This window comes from Rana temporaria, chromosome 11 (assembly GCF_905171775.1).
Source record: "Rana temporaria chromosome 11, aRanTem1.1, whole genome shotgun sequence".
NCBI lineage: Eukaryota > Metazoa > Chordata > Amphibia > Anura > Ranidae > Rana > Rana temporaria.
In genome coordinates, this window is record NC_053499.1 from 51,600,121 (window position 1) to 51,617,101 (window position 16,981).

At 38.0% G+C, this 16,981-nt stretch overlaps 1 protein-coding gene across 1 annotated transcript in view; it reads right to left on the reverse strand.

The window, feature by feature from the left end:
• LOC120916797 (mucin-2-like) overlaps positions 1–16,234 on the reverse strand; it is a 107,363-nt gene extending 91,129 nt beyond the window's left edge. The window contains exons 1-7 of the mRNA XM_040327735.1: positions 16,130–16,234; positions 13,368–13,629; positions 10,070–10,184; positions 6,196–6,286; positions 3,590–3,705; positions 2,723–2,939; positions 866–991 (exon numbers count right to left, since the gene is read on the reverse strand). Of these exons, the coding sequence (XP_040183669.1) occupies positions 866–991; positions 2,723–2,939; positions 3,590–3,705; positions 6,196–6,286; positions 10,070–10,184; positions 13,368–13,629; positions 16,130–16,205 (1,003 nt within the window). The 5' untranslated portion in view covers positions 16,206–16,234. The remainder of the gene's footprint in view (positions 1–865; positions 992–2,722; positions 2,940–3,589; positions 3,706–6,195; positions 6,287–10,069; positions 10,185–13,367; positions 13,630–16,129) is intronic.
• Between the last annotated feature and the right edge of the window lie 747 nt (positions 16,235–16,981).

Sequence of the window (16,981 nt, forward strand, 5' to 3'; positions counted from 1 at the left end):
TTTTTTTTTCTTTTTTTTACTGTTTAACTTTTTTTTCATGAATGAGTAGGGATGCAATGTTCCCTTACTGATTCACATAGGGGGGCTGTATCTCAGGGGGCCCTTTATAATTAAAATGGGCTTCCAGATTCTGATAGGACCCTTCCCACAGACCTCACCAGGGGCTTTTGTTTTATGTAAATGTCATTTTGCTGTACTGGGTTGTATACATCGCACAGATGTGCCATTTCACTGGCAGGGTCAAGGCATCTCTCAGGCCGGTAAATTAATGGAATTTGAATTTTTAATGTTTCACTGTAAACATTATTAAAATTACTGCTCTCTCTAAACAGAGTTGAATTATTATTTTTTTGCCTTGTTACATTTTCCTAGGCAGTAGTCAGCCTAGAAAATGGCCATTATTAACTTTTAACATTCAGCGCCTATTGACTTTAATGGGGTTTAGATTCAGAACCTGAACTTTGGTCATATTCTCAGAATTTTCCTCAAACTGAACCCAGGTATGTGCAGTTCAGAACTAATTAGAACCATTCACCTCTTTGTTATAACAAGTTTTTGTTATTATCCCATTTGGAGAACTTTCCCAACAAAAACCTTACAACTCCACTGGTTTTGGGGCAAAATAAAATAAAATGCTTCACAGTTACTTTTTCTTCGTTTTTTTTTTTTAGTAACAGGGGAAATCAGAAAGTTACATGTTACATGTTAAAAAAAAATCTATACCAAAAGCAAGATCTCTGTCCACTAAAACGTGGATAACGTGAGCGGTAGGTTATTTACATATGAACCCACCCATTGAATATTACATTGTTAAGAAGAGCGCAGTGTGCCCGTGTAGTTGGTATATCAGCCCCATGGTACTCACCTTCAGGGCAGAAGCAGCCATCCATATAGTGCTCCTCACACAAGCTGTGTATCTCTAGGTGGGAGCAGGAATTCTTGCAGGGGGAGGCGCTCTCATGATAAATCATATTGGCAGGACATTGTTTTGCTAGAAAAAGAATAAATAAATGTTTACATTATCCAATCACTAATATATATATATATATATATATATATATATATATATATATATATATATATATATATATATATATATATATATATATATATATATATATATATATGACAAATGGGTCACAAGTTGTGAATCACAATATTAATCAGATTTCAGATTTTCACATTTTGGGAGGTTTCCTTCCGGACACACTCTTACTGACAGTAAAGAAAACTCTTAATCCCTAATCTAAAATAGTAACAATAGTCCTCCTTACAGTATTCAAAATTAAAAAATTACTTTTGTCTTGCATACACTTTAATTTTTTTGATCAAACAGATGGAAATATATGTGTGTGTTGCCAGCATTATCTTGTTTGTGCCCAAATGTTCCAAAATTCTAAGTAGATGTTAACAGTTTAAATTGTGAATCCTGTGAAGGGGCGCTGCTCATACTGTGTGAGAGAGGGTGAGATAAAACTAAGTAAAACTGGGCCTAATTTACTAAAGTGTAAAGTGAAGTGAAATGAAGTGAACCTAGGTCTAATTTACTTAAGTCTAAAGTGAAGTAAAGTGAACTTGGGCCTAATTTACCAAAGTGTAAAATGAGGTGAAGCAAAGTGAACCTGGGCCTAATTTATTAAAGTGTAAAGTGAGGTGAAGTGAAGTGAATCTGGGCCTAATTTACTATAGTGAAAAGTAAGGTGAAGTGAATTGAAACTGGGCCTCGGCCTAAGGGCCCCGGGCCTAAGTTACCAAAGTATAAAGTGAGGTGAAGGGAACCTGGGCCTAATTTACTGAAGTGTGATGTGAAGTGAAACTGGGCCTCGGTGACGCAAAGTGAACCCAGGCCTAATTTACTAAAATGTAAAGTGAGGTGAAGTGAAATGTAATGGGGCCAACATTTTTTAAGTGTATAGTGAGCTGAAGTAAAGTAAATCTAGGCCTAAATTACCAAAGTGTAAAGTCAACGCAACTTTATTATATTGAATTTTTTCCATGTTTCAGTATATCAGGGCCTAATTAAGTTCAGCTCACTTCAAAGTTAAGTAAACCAATCCTAGTGATGGTCAGATAGAACCTTTGCTGCCAGAGCAGTACCAATTTTTAACCCAAAGCATGTTGTCATTTCACATGGCTTAGTATGTTGTGTAAAATAAGGCTCATATAAGATGATTGTATTTTTGCTTATGATGATTGAATATGTGTGGCCAATAGCTATTCAAGGATAATCAACCTATTTGTCTCCTATAGACAGGGGCCTACAGTGCCTAAAAGAAAATCTGACCCTGTCCCCACTGAGTTAGAGTAGTGGAAAAGTGACCCCCCTATCCCCTTCCTCCTGTCTATCCTGCATACCATGTATCGAAAAATATGTGTTGTTACCTATTTTAGTCCAGTCCAGTCATAATTCAGAAGCTTTGTCTCCCTTGTGTAAGGGAGTGTTCAACAATGGCTGTGAATTTCAGGAGCCATGATGTCACCCATAGGCTCCCATGGCCCAGCCACTGTCTTCACTCCCTCATCTCCCCTGCAGCTGTCACTCACTGACATAGGGGAGCTGCTGTCTTATATGACCAGACTGGATTAAAAATAGGTAACAACACAGGCCAAGCTGAAGCCATTTTTTACAAAGAGGAGTTTATTATATGACATGACAGTGTGTGGCCAGGTGCCATTTTGTTGATGCTCAGCTATTAAAGGCCTTTGTGTAAAGTAAACTTACGACAGAAGCTGTCAGTCCTCCAGGTTTCTGGGCGACCTCCAGCATGGGAACACTGCCTGGAATATTCACTGATTGTACTACACAGGCAGAATGATTCCTGGGATTGGCTACAGGAGCACATGTCCAGCACACAGGCATTAATGTAAGCTTCCACATTGAGTAGATCTTGACAGCTGGAAAATGCAGAATGTCCCAAGTGTTTTTCACACACCGAGCGCTAAAAAAAAAAAAAAAAAAAAAAATTGAAATGAATGCAGCTGATTGATGACAGGTGAAGGTGTTTGTGTTACATAATCCACTCATCAGATTTAAGATTTTCTGAGAAATCATTAACTGAGACATGACTGGTCGCTATGGGCAAAATGCAGAAAGCTTCTGAGACACTTAAAGGGGTTGTAAAGGTTTGTTTTTTATTTTCTAAATAGGTTCCTTTAAGCTAGTGCATTGTTGGTTCACTACCTTTTCCTTCCATTTCCCTTCTAAATTTATTTTTTCTTTGTCTAAATTTCTCACTTCCTGTTTCTCCTCAGTAAGCTTGCTCCCATCATCTGACAGGGGGTATGTCAGCCAGAACAGCTTACTGAGGAGGAACAGGAAGTGACAAATTCAGACAAAGAAAACAAAGAAAACATTTTTAGAAGGGAAATTGAAGGAAAAGCTTAAAAATCTTAAAGGATTTAGAAAATAAAAAACAAACCTTTACAACCCCTTTAAGTGATAAACAAAAGAAAAAAACATCATAAATTTCTAAATCCGGAGGACATTGTTAAACTTTACTATTTAAATGTACATAAGTTAATAGCCCCATTTAATTTTCAGAGTATGGAACCTGCACTGCAAAAATATTGACATGAGACTGTTACTTACATATTGGGAACAATGGGATGTGTCCATTTGCTGAGTATAATCTACATCTGTACAGATAACACTAGGGTCGTGAATTTTCTGCATGTTTCCAAACTGTACAGCATTGTAAAACATGTCTGTGGACAAGAAAAAAATCACCAAATGTTTACCAATGCACACCTTACGCTGATCTCATTACAACAGATACGTATTTGATTCAAACATCTACAGTACAATAAAGGAACTTAAAGCCTGCCTCCAACCATTTGCTATTTTAGCTTTAGATAAAGTGGATTTAGATACAGTTTATATTTCTATTAAGCTTTTATTTGTGCCTTTGACCCTGTTGAGGGGATTTCCCCTCACTTCCTGTTTGTGTTTCTCCCATACAATAAATAAAGGATAAAGGGGTCACCAGGAGAGGAAGACACAAAGAGCAAGAAAAACATTGTTAGAGGTTCTAATGCCTAGTACACACGTGCAGGATTCCCGTGGGTCAAAGTTCCCGTCGGAAATCCCGAGGGGAAAGCCGAGAACCTGCTCGGACAATCTTTCCCCCTACATGCAAGAGGTTTTCCCGACAGGAAAATTGCCAAAAAACGCCGGGGAAAAGTCCGCCGGTTTTCCCAGCGGGAAAAAAGAGAGTCGGTTTTGGGCAGTTTTCCCGTCGGAAAAACCGGCCATGTGTACGAGGCTTAAGGCTTCCGCACTCTAAAAATGTGTTTTTGTCTGTGGCCCTGTTGGAGAGATTTCTTAATGGCCTGTCAGAAAGAGAGTAAAAATATGTCCCTTACTGACAGATAACAACCCATAAAAGACAGAGACCCTGTTCTGTTTAAAACTAAATTCAGCTTTTTAGCTTGAGATGTACTTTAACTATGAAAGAAGGGGCTCCACTGCAAAAAGATAACAAACTTCATTCAAATTCATTGTCTTAATTTTTACTTCATAGCGATCTAATGAACATGCCTTGAGTACATATCCTTATTTTTAAAATGTTAGATTTGCACTTTGCCACTTGGGGGATTCCTACCACTCCACCACCCCACGGTCACAGTGCACCCCACACCCACTCGCCCCGCTCTCTCACTGTGCCCCCTCACACCCACCATTCCCTCTTCCATCACATCACTCACCTTACCCCATATGTCACAGCACCCCCTAACACCCACCTCTCCCCCACTCATCACAGTCCCCCCCACTTTCCCTATTGAGTCACAGCTCACTCAATCATCCACCTTGCAAACCTCAGTCACAGCTTTCCCACTTCCATATACCTTGCTCTACTAGATCACAGGTCCTAATTCCAACCCATCTCACCCATGGTCACAGCACCCCTATCACAGCATCCCAACTTCCTCTGTCACAGTGGCCTCCCTCCACGTACCTTGCCCCCTCAGTAATGGTTCCCCCTTCCACCCCCCCCAGTCACAGCACCCCCTCCCTCACCCCTCTATCACAGCACCTCAACCCCTTCTACCTCACCACCCAATCACAGCACTTAGCTTTTTCCCAACCTTCTCTCCCTTTGGTCACTGTGCCTATCATTGATCTACATTGCCTCTGATTCAAAGAGCTTCCCCCACATTTTTTGCCCAGGACAGAGTGCCCCTTTTTCATCCATTTTGCCCCCCAATCACAATGCCTCCCTTCTGCTCCCACCTACCTTGTCCTCGGTTCACAGCACCCAATTCCCACCCTTCTTGGCCTGTATTTCACAGCCCCATCAACCTCACCCTACAGTCGCAGCACCTCCATCCCTCCCATCCACCTCATCTCCCTGACTCCACTGTTACAGTCAACTCTGCTGCACAATCCTTCGTATTCTGGAATGTACACATTTGCTAGTGTATGTGATAAAAATTATTATACCACCAGATAATAATGTACACCCTGTGTTGTGGGACCCAGCTACAGTTGCATAATGTCACTTCTACAGATAAGGGTTCATTTTAAAGTGTTACAAAGTGTTACAGTCTTATGTATCTTTCAGGCGACTAACCATTTTGACATGCAGCACTCTGTATCCTATATTCAGTTTGAATTTACTAGATTTCTGACTTAGTACCCCTTGAGGCTTATTCAATAACAATAATAATAATAACAATAACAATAATAATTTAATGAGAAGTGTAGTGTAATGTCCTTCAAAATCTGGCCAAATCAGATTTTAGTAGCAGAAGACAACATAATACTGCATCTGGCCACTTGTTTAACACAATTACAATCAGGTTAAACAGGTAACAAAGGCATACTGATTCTGTGTGCTTAGTTGCTGGAGATACTTTCTATGTTGCTCATTGTGGCGCATGTATTAAAACAGTAATATTACTAATGTAAAGGAGACTGTCTGCTCCATCGGACAATTGTTGTCCGATTTTCCGCGGACAAATGTGGGATAGCATGCTTTTAAATTGTCAGCCAACAAATGTGGGTTGTCGGACTATCCGATCGTTTGTACACATTGTTTCGTGTTTGTTGGCCGACAATTCTTTGCTGTTTGTATGCAATACAAGTTCACGGCCAATGCCCTTCGGACAAAAGTCCTGCGCTTTGTCCGCTGAAAATCTGATCGTGTGTACAAGGCTTTATACAGCAATGAGCTGGCATCTATCCAGTTTACTCACCATTATCAATAAATTCATTATAAGCAGGTATGCCATTGTAGTCACCGCACAGTCCACAGGTATGGTTGTTATACTTTGGATCAAGCTCCACCTGTACAGAGGGTGACACAGTATTTATACTGATGCTTTTACAACATATTCATAGATATTGTTACTGGTCTGACCATTTGGTTAAACCAGGTAGATCTGAGTTACTGTGTTTCACAATTGACTATAATAAAAGGCAAACAAGAGTCATGTAACAATAGACCTAGCAGCCCATGCAGCTACTATGGGGCCTCAGTGTGGAAGGTCTCCTTATTAAGGGGGATGTTGAGGAAATTTAAACATAGAAAATATGTTGGCATTTGTGAAGATAACACAAATTCAGTGCTCTACTATTAATTAATTAAGATTGCACAGGTTTACTGATGACACTGACCCTGTACCCCCTGGGACATGTTTTTCAATCAAGATCTGACATCAGCAGTACAGGAACAAACTTCAGAATCATTCTCCCTTTTCACAGATCCCCTTTGCAGTAAAGAGAATTTGTTCAGCTGTCTCAGTATTGTAGCTATTGCCCTCAGAGCTGTCTGCTGGTCATCCTGGCCTGCGCTGATATTAAACCGCATTATGTTTATTGCAGTATTTCTCAGGGTATACAAATCCCAGAGTATCATCTCAGCTAAAAATTGAGAGCTTTAAAGAAGTCTGTATAAAGCTGGGTATACACACCAAAAATTGGCCAGTACAGCAGAAAACGGAAAAAAATATGTTGTCTGTCTATACTGCAGTCTGTTCAACAGAAGCCGGTCTAATGGTTGGCTTCTACCAAACGGTCATGCTAAAAAACTAGCATTCGATCAGCGCTTGCAGCCAATAGCTGCAGCACTGATCTGTGTATTCTTCCAGAAGGAGGGGGCAATTGCCACGGTCAGAGTACAATAGAACAGTGGGAGAGATCCCTTCATCAATATTGTTTGTGTTACATAGTTACATAGTAGGCAAGGTTGAATAAAGACAATAGTCCATCCAGTTCAACCTGTGTAGGTTTATGTGTGTCAGTTTTGATAATCATTTCCCATATCCCTGTATATTGTGTTCACTAAGATGCAGGGATCTGTCAGTTTCTTTTTAGTTCAACCTGCTGGGTAAATGAAAAAAATAATTGTATACCCAGCTTTAAAGCTTTTGTTACACCAACCCTTTATATTCCTAATATGTGCCTGCTATGCCATGTACTTGTATGATAAAGTATCCTGTTCTCTTTGTATTGCTTCCTGGTGTTCCTGCTAGTCCCCTTGCTTTTCTATTAAAAACTGACCACATTAAAGCGGAGCTCCACCCTAAAGTGTAACTCCCGCTGATCGGAACCCTTCCCCCCTCCGGTGTCACATTTGACACCTTTCAGGGGGGAGGGGGGTGCAGATACATGTCTAAAGACAGGTATTTGCACCCACTTCTGGCCACACAGTCTCGGGCAGACTGCGGGCATGACGTCACCTCCCCCCCCCGTTGTGTTCTGGGAACACTCGGCTCCCAGTACACAGCGGGAGCCAATGGGCAGACGTAGCGCGACTCACACAAGCGACATAGGGAACTGGGCAGTGAATCCGGAGCGCTTCACTTCCGGGTTCCCTCACCGAGGATGGCGGGGGGGCAGCAGAGTGACGAGCGATCGCTCGTCCTGTGCTGCGGACGGCGCTGGACTCCAGGACAGGTAAGTGTCCTAATATTAAAAGTCATCAGTTGCAGTATTTGTAGCTGCTGGCTTTTAATTTTTTTTTTTCAGCGGAGCTCCGCTTTAAGCAGGTGAGCACAGTGTGGTTCTCTATGCTGGGAACTCAGCATGCTCTCCTTCAATGATCAGACTTGATACGCCCTTGCTGCACAGCCATTCACTGGGAAGCTCATAGTGTTGCTGCTTCTCCTCCCCCAAGCTCCAATGCAGCTGAGGACAGAGGCAAGGTATTTTCTTGAATGTTTTTATTTTATAGCTATACAAAAATGTTTTGCATTTCATTTCTATTTTAAACTGAATGAGTTGATTTACAAGGTGACCGTTTACAATCACTTTAAGGTTATTGAGCAATTGTGTACAGTATAGGAGTACTAGCAATTATGCCATAAAGTAAAATATGGACATTCTTACTGACACTTCAACTCTTTTTATTATTTTTATGGACTACTAGACCATCCCTTTTAACATTTGCTTATTCTGATCATAGGAGGGGTGGGAGGAAGTAGAATTTATACCGAGATACCGTACTTCCCCCCCTGTTGGTAACATGCACATGTCCATGGAGCTTGTATGTGCATCCTTTAGCTCACCCCACCTCAAGGCCCTTTGCCACCTTTCCCAGTTCTCAATCCTCATTTCCCTTCCACCTTCTTTACCCCTTACCACAGCCTTCCTCCCTTCTTTTTTTCTGTTTAATGAGTCTCTCTCCTCTTTTTCTCTACTTGCTACTTCTGCCTGTGGGTTTCCTCTGTTACTGGTCAACCGCCCTAATGGATGGTTACTGAGGTAACATCATCTACATGTCCTGTTTCACCAATGTGAGACCCTGTAAGTATAATGATGCCCTCTCCTCTTCTACTTATTATATTACTTGGCTTAATCACCGTATCCTTCTCACATAGTCCTGTACCTCTTGGACCCAATAGCTATGGTTAAAGGAGTTAACACCAAAAAATGGCTTCAATAGTTACTAGTTACCCACCCTAATGGATGGTTACTGAAGTAACATCATCCACCTGTCCTGTTTCACCAACATGAGACCCTGTAAATGTGAGGGTTCCCTCTCCTCCATACTATATTGCTTGAATTGATCACTGTAACCTTCTCATAGTTATGTACCTCTTGTACCCAAGAGGGTCCAAGGAGCTATGGTCACAGGAGTTGCCACACCGAAAAAGTGTATTAATAGGATTTATGAAAGTCTCTGTTAGGATTATGAGATTTGAGTGACAATGAGAAACTAATTGTGGTAATATGAATCTAACTCTGACTTTCAGATACCTCCTAGCATATCAGGGACTGTGTCCCCATTATTTAGCTATGACATTAGGCATGCTCTTTGTTATTTCTGCATTGCTTCTTTGGTTGTACTTCTTGTATTTGCATTGTTGCAATATAATGTTTGAACAAGAAGTTATACTGAGATTTGAGCTACTAAAAAAACTCGGGAGCTACTGAGAACAGATGAATTAGCTGGAAAGAGTTAAAAGTTATTTCCCTGCATTCCTTATTTCCTTATCTTCCCTGACAACTTCTACTGTGTCAATATTTACTATCAGGTAAGCAAATATTATTTAAATCTATAGCATTCAAAGAAATAGCAGTTTTCTATGTTTTCCTGGCAACACATTTCATGTCAATTAATTCTATGTAGGTATAGCTTTTGTGTGAATATTCACGTCAATTATCCAATCAAGTCAATGTCAAATTTCTGTTTACTTATTAAAGCTGCACATGACTTGGTATTCAAATTGAACAGGAATTTGCTTTTCACATAATTGGATAATTGATGTGAATATTTACACAATTTATTAAGTGAAAATTCTCAGCTCAATAAGGAAATCAACCTCATAATGTTCACTAATTCCTACACAGGATCATCTTTCATAGTTCTCACAACTGAAGCCCGATGAAGAGTGAGATGTGGTTGTTTGATGGGGGTTACTGCCCATCAATGATCAACGCTCTAAGTAACCGCCCTTTGTATCAGCAATGCAGAAGATGTAATTCAACTGGGGTTCATGTGGAGGTGTATATTATAATACAATAACAAAAGATGACAGAAAATGATTGGATGTTTTACAGTGACATTCTTCGTTATAAGAGAAAGCAGAAGGCATTTTGTTGGATTGGTACAGCAAGATTCCTCACCATGACTGCATCTTCTTTGTTCCACATGAGGGTTAAACCTGTCTTCGTATACAACTTAAAGTATGTATCAGTTTTCTGAATGAGGATCCCAAAACTGTAGTATGGTGTCTTAACACTGAAAAATACAGTAATTTGAACATATTCAGTGCAAGGTTATTTTTCTAAGAATAATTCGAAAGTTTGTAAAGAATAAGCAACAAAATCACATAAAATATTCCTCAATGAGCTACTTTCTAAAGATGTAAAGCTAAACTAAAATGGGTGGCTGCAGAAGTATGGGGATTTTAGGCGTCTGTGTTTCTAGCTTCAAATAGACTTTCCATGAGAAATATTCTGATTAGGGATAACATGATTATGTTGAAATTGATGTTGCAGCAAAAGAGATACTTGATGAACTTTGTTTGAGAAAAATCCAACTTTTTTTAGGGGTGAAGTATTATTTGCATTTATATTTTATTTCCTTTTCTTATGTATTTGATTGTTTTTTGTGTACTGTCACAAGATTTTATTACTTTATCTTTCACTGTCTTTTTTTATTCTGTGAAATAGAAAAACAAATAATGAGACTAAAGAGAAGCCCCTTTCTGGCACAAGAACAGGTCCAGGATAGTTAAAATGAGCATTCATAACCCCAAGGAGTCATTTAACACCCAGTGAACCATTAAATACCACCAACAACAATATGAAGTTGGCCCTTTATGTTGACTTCCACACTCCTGACAAAAATTGTTAAATTTTGTCAAAATCCCACAACTCACTAAAATGTTGTCATGAAAACTTTGTTTGGCCCATCACCATATTGTAATATGGTGTTGGTTTGATTCTAAGATTCTAGTGAATCAAATTTCAGTTGTTAAAAATGGTGAAATCTAAAAACAAATAAAAAAATTAAGTATTTTTTAAAACTCACTTACCTGTATTCATTTTATATTAACTAGCAAACTCATTGTCTTTACATGCACATAACAGAGGAGGATTTTTAAATGTATGTTGTTTGATAACAGCATGGTATAAGTTGGAAATCTTATTTATTGATGCTAGTTAATTTTCTATTACAGAAGAAATGTTCTATAATATAGCATAATGACCTTTACCAAACATGGTGTGTATATCTGTACTATTGTAACAAAATATACAGAGCTAGGGTGCATAGAACAAGTCACCTTTTGTCATTAAATTAGCTGTACTTTCATATGATTTAACTCAATTTAATTTTAACTTTTATACTCCAAACACTATTGAAAGAATTATATTTAACAGCTATTTTAGTATGCAATGTTTACAAACTAGGGTTGATATCATATATTTTTTTCTCATTTGCCAGATATTGGGCAAGTACATCTAAGCTTACATCTAAAAAAATAAGTGTGGTTTAGTATTCAATTTCCAATCCTTTCTATAGTTATAAGCATTGGCAGACTGATTTTGCAATATGGTTCACTTCCGTTTTTGAGAATCCATGATTAAAAACAGAAGGGTAGACTTCTATTTAAATGTCCAGTAATTGAAACTGCTATAAATGTTTATGACTTCTCTCAGGGCAACACCTTACAGTGCTCACCATATGTTCTGGGTTACTTACAAGGCTTGGTCTATCTATTAAGGAACCTCATTGTAATTGCTTTATCTAATACACCACACCCAGGAGAACACCTTGTACAAATGTCATAGAATACACTTGTCCTCACAAAAGACAGCTCCTTTACCCAAAATGCAATTCTGCCAAGAATTATGGATATTGTTGAACAGATGATGGACTTATAAAAGCTTAAGTAGTTTTGCAAGCCCAGAGAAAAAATTACACCCATAAGAATGGTTTACATTACAAATATTCCTGTTTCATAATAAAGTATCATTGACTTTAGTAAAAGTAATAGCTACCAGGAATGACATTCAATTAGATAACCAAATAATGTTGAGTTTAATTCCTTCCTGACACCTTTTCACGTAAGTCATGATTTTTGTAGCCTGTCTTCAAAACAGCAACTGGTAGTATAATTTGGCATTTCTGTACTTTCTAATTAGTCAACTATTTCATATTTCGGCTTCCCATAAAAAAATTGAAGATTCTCATCCAATCAGGATCAAAAGACGCTAAAATGTTTAAAATGCACAATATATTTAATGTAGTACCACTGTGAAAGCACTAATTCTTGTAGTTACTTGGAACACGGTCGCAGGGGGCTTTTAAACTACTAAATATGCTAGGTTTTATATAAAAATTTGTTTAAAGGTTACACTGTGCAACACCTGAAAAGCCATTCTTTTTGATATACAACAATCTTTATAGTTCAATGAAGATATAGAATTTTCCTTGCGCAGACATTTCCAGCTTTTGTTTTTATGCCGTTGTCATGACATAAAAATTATAATGTCTAGATGATTTTTATTGCTCTTCTCAGATATAGCTGGGCGGTGGAGGCCTATAAATGTCCTTGCTCAACTTTCATTTTATGCCATGACCATTAGACAGAATGATCCTTCACCAGTAAGAAGATCCAACCACAGTCTCTTGTCTATGGCTATGAATAGAAAACATACACACCCATGTGATGTGGTTGAATCTTGCTTAGAACTATTAGTTATAAAGTTTAAACTATAATCTATAAAGTGTAAACTATAAAGTTTAAAAAAGACGTGTGCCACTGTTTTTCTTCTGGTTCCTGCTGAACCCGTCAAGGTTCAAACCACCTTTGGCCGGCTTTAGAACTATTTTTTTTCTTCTACCTACTGTCCCAACTAATATGATTACATAAAAAAAACTTTTCCTTCTCCCCACATGTTTCAAAATGATTTGTGGGCTTGTCAGGTTACAGAAGATAATGATGTGGAATACTTGGCCTAATACTGCAGTTTATCAGTACTGGTAGCCTGAAAAATACTATAACACAAAATAAAAGGCCTTTAAGGAAAAAGAGCATACCTGACCCTAGTAATCCTGTACAGACACTTTTACTTAAATTGAAAGCCCTAATGCCAGGAGATCTTTCAAGTTGGTCATCTACATGTGAGTTCTAGAACAGGATTCTATAAGATGCATTCCATGCACCACATATGTAATAGCAAATGTTTATAATAACAAGTTGTGCTGTTGACTTTTTAGTGATAATTGTAGTCACCAATCTGTACAGAGATTTAAATCAAACTCAACTGTTTATAATATAAAGACAGAGAAGTACATTTTTATCAAAGCAGGTACAGGTACAACTTTTTAAAACTCTCTCAAAGTAGAAATAAAACAAATTATTATTATTACATTTAGCAAAAACATGATAAAATACTACAGGCATTCACTTACGCATCCCCATTCACCACTACAAAAGCTTTTTGCAGTAGAATGACGACATCTTTGATAGTAACGGTGAGCTTGTTTATGAATGGGTGATCACTGTCAGATGACCGATGGACATGCACTGAAAATTCCTTATATGCGTCCCGACAGTCTGAAGCCAAGTTGTAGCTGCATTTCCCCTGAAATTGGTAATAGTCCCCATCAAATGTCTTGAAGTGAGAGTTTCCCCATGTACTGCAGACGTAGTGACCATGGTTGCGTAACCGTCCTGTTAATAGATGGTATAGATGGTTAGAACTGCTAATAGATAAACAAAGCTTGTGAACATTCAGTTTCAGGACAAAAGAATCAGTGAAAGTAGCCATATCATGCAACAATCTCATGGTTATGGCACCAACTGACAGCTCTTATCTGACTTATCCTGGACAAACCCTCCATATGTATGTCTATTCAGAAGATGCTAATAATAAAAGCAATATTAGCTTTTACTTCTCTATAAAAAGTTACACACTAAATATGTCCCTTTCACTATGTTTGGTATACGTTGTAAAGGGAATTTTTGGAGATCTTGACAGTAACAGCAAGCACTTCATGTTTCTAGCTGACAATGCTATGTCACTGCCTCACAATTAGCAGCAGAGTTGTCAGCCTGCTGAGTCCACTCCTTCAGTTTGCTGCTGCAAGTTTATCAGATAGAAAGCCCAAAGGCAAACCTGATGGATTAATGGATTGCACACAGCAGGCTGACAATGCTGTGCCTAATTGCAAGGCAGTGGTTTACCACAGTCAGCCAGCAACAGATAGTGCTGTTACTGGCAGGGTATCAAATAAAGAATCCTTGCAACGGATTAACAAAAGATTTGCTTAAGAAACCTGTATACAGTGAGACACGATGCCAAACATACTGAAAATTGCATTTTGAGTTTGCAAACATCTAATTGCATTTTACCATGTCTCTGTTAGAGTCTTAAAACAAAAATACATCTTGTTTGACTTTTTCTTATATATACAAATGTGTATATCCCATAAGAATAACTCAAACTACATAGGCATCCTCCATAATATTAACATGCATTAACCTGGTCTCCCTCCCCCACTGCTAGGTCTATGGACGACCTACAGGAGCACATAGGGCCCGGGGGTTGATTTACTCAAGGCAAATAGACTGTGCACTTTACAAAGTGCAGTTGCACTCTGCAAGTGAAGTTGTTTCAGAGCTTAGTGAATGAGGTAAAGCTTACCTTTGAAAATAATACCCAATTACATGCAAGGAAAATAAAAAAAACATAGTTTTTGCTTGCACATCTTTGGAGGATGGAAGTCAGCAGAGCTTCTGCTCATTTACTAAGCTCCGGAACAAATGCTCTTGAAGAGTGCAATCAAGAGCAATTATATTTTAATGAATGATGTCAATCTTCATGTACAGCAGTTATCCCAGAAAAAAAAAAAAACAAGAGTCCAATTTCAGTTGAAATGGAAAATGACTAGACTTGCTACATTTAAAATATATCTAAAGCCATTTTTTAGTTCTGGGTAGAGTATGGGGTAGTTAGAACCCTTGTAAGGTTTATTTAGCTGTACACAGTAGGAAGCAAGACCTCCTGCACATAGCAGCTGTCACCTATTTTACAGGCAGTTGACTTTTTTTTTGCCCCTAAACGTCTCTCTATGTTAGACTATGTGTCTATGCCTAAGGCCAGGGTGTTTAAGGGCAGAAATCTGAACGCACCAAAATCACATTCAGGAGAGGAGCTTTTAGGCAGAAAAATTTAAACGCTAGGCACATTTAGCGTTGGAACATTTATTCGATTAAATGGTCAGAATACAATAATATTCTGGCCAATGAAATTAATAAATGCCCAAATGCTTGATGTGCCTGTATGCGTCAAAACGCGTCTAAACATGTTTGAAAAATATGGTTTTAACACTGCTTTTCTCCTATCAAGAGAAAGGCATTCAGAAGAGCCTAGTGTGCATGAGGCCTAGGAGGAAATATCTCCAAAGTGAGGAGAATTCTTCTCGTAGACAGTTTCCATCACTTTCTGGCCCAGTGACATCAGGATAAAAAAGAGACATTGCAATAAAAACCCACCAGGCGCTCTAATCCTCAGTTATTCCATCCAAAACTAAGCAAAACTATTTTTGGCTTAGCATACACCTTAACAGTTTCGTACTTGGTATGGAAAACCATACAAGAAAAACAATAATTCAACCAGATACATTTTAAGACCTTTTGCTCTTTGATTTTTATCTTTATGTTCATATTAACAATAAAACGTATTTCTACAAACTTATCTTGGCATATTTTTGTAAATCATATCAGAATTGTAATTGACAACTGATATTGTGATCTTAAATAAAGTATTTCTCCTCTCAGAATTTTTTTTTTCATTTATGTTCTATAAATTACCAGGGTGTTAGAAGGAATCTATGACAATGTTTGCCTGACACTTACAGACGCCTATATTTTGAGATCATTGACACATACTCACTTATCACAAGTGATGTTCTACTTTTATTGCTTGTAAAAATTTAGTTTTTTATGGCCAACAATCTTTTAATGTCAGAAGATGTAAACCTCCAGAACATCCTAAAAAAAATCTTTCAAAGTGAACATTACAAAATACTCCTATGTCTATCCCAATCACTTTACATTCCACAATGCCATACTTTTAATTTATCATCACCTATCATTTCAAAATAAAAAAATTCTTAGCCCATTGCAAATGATGGGCAAATAGTGGGTAGGTTAAGAAAAAGGTAATTACCTGATTTTACAGTAAAGGCACTTGATTGAGCCAATGCCAGCCACAGCACCACCAAGCTGGCAGTCTTGAACCCCATTGTATGCCCTGGGGTGATGTCCCTTGAGGAATACAAGGTACAGTTACTTCTTGGTATTTATAGGATTATTTGACGTGTTGTGACCTCACACCAGGAGGGGCAGGGAAAAGTTCAATCTTTACAATCAGAGTAAACATGATTTTTTCCTATTATATTATACTGTCTGGGAGGGATCTTCTGAGAGATGTTTATTTCTTTAACCAAGTAACTGCTGGTCAGACCTTTGATACACATCAGTTTCTGAGAATGCCAATACTTAATGCAATACCACATTTCCTATATAAGTTACATACTAAAACAAAACATGTATTTCAACCCATGTTAGAGGAAATAATAAAGTCCTTTTTGACCTTGTCTTATATATGCAGTTGGTATATTCCTTTCTTTGAAAATGTGTACTTATATTTTTATATGATCATATAACCCTTGCTTCTCATTTCACAATTCCATATAGCCCTCTTTTTGTAACTAGGTATATGTTGGCTTTCAGGGTTTCTGGGGATTCCCTGAACCCGTTAACTTTATCTAGGTATATGACTTTGTAGCACAATTTGTTCTACATTTGAAAAAAGGAAATAAACATAAATTTGACCTAAAAAGGTTCATTTGCATTTGCTTTCACGTTGCACAAGTATGAGGCATTATTTCTTTACATTATTTGTTCTATTGCAGAAATGTCTTGATTAGTACCATTTATTCTCTTGTACCCTGAATACAGCATTTCAAAAAGCTTCTACATATATAAATATTCAACTTCCCTTTGTATAATAATCTAA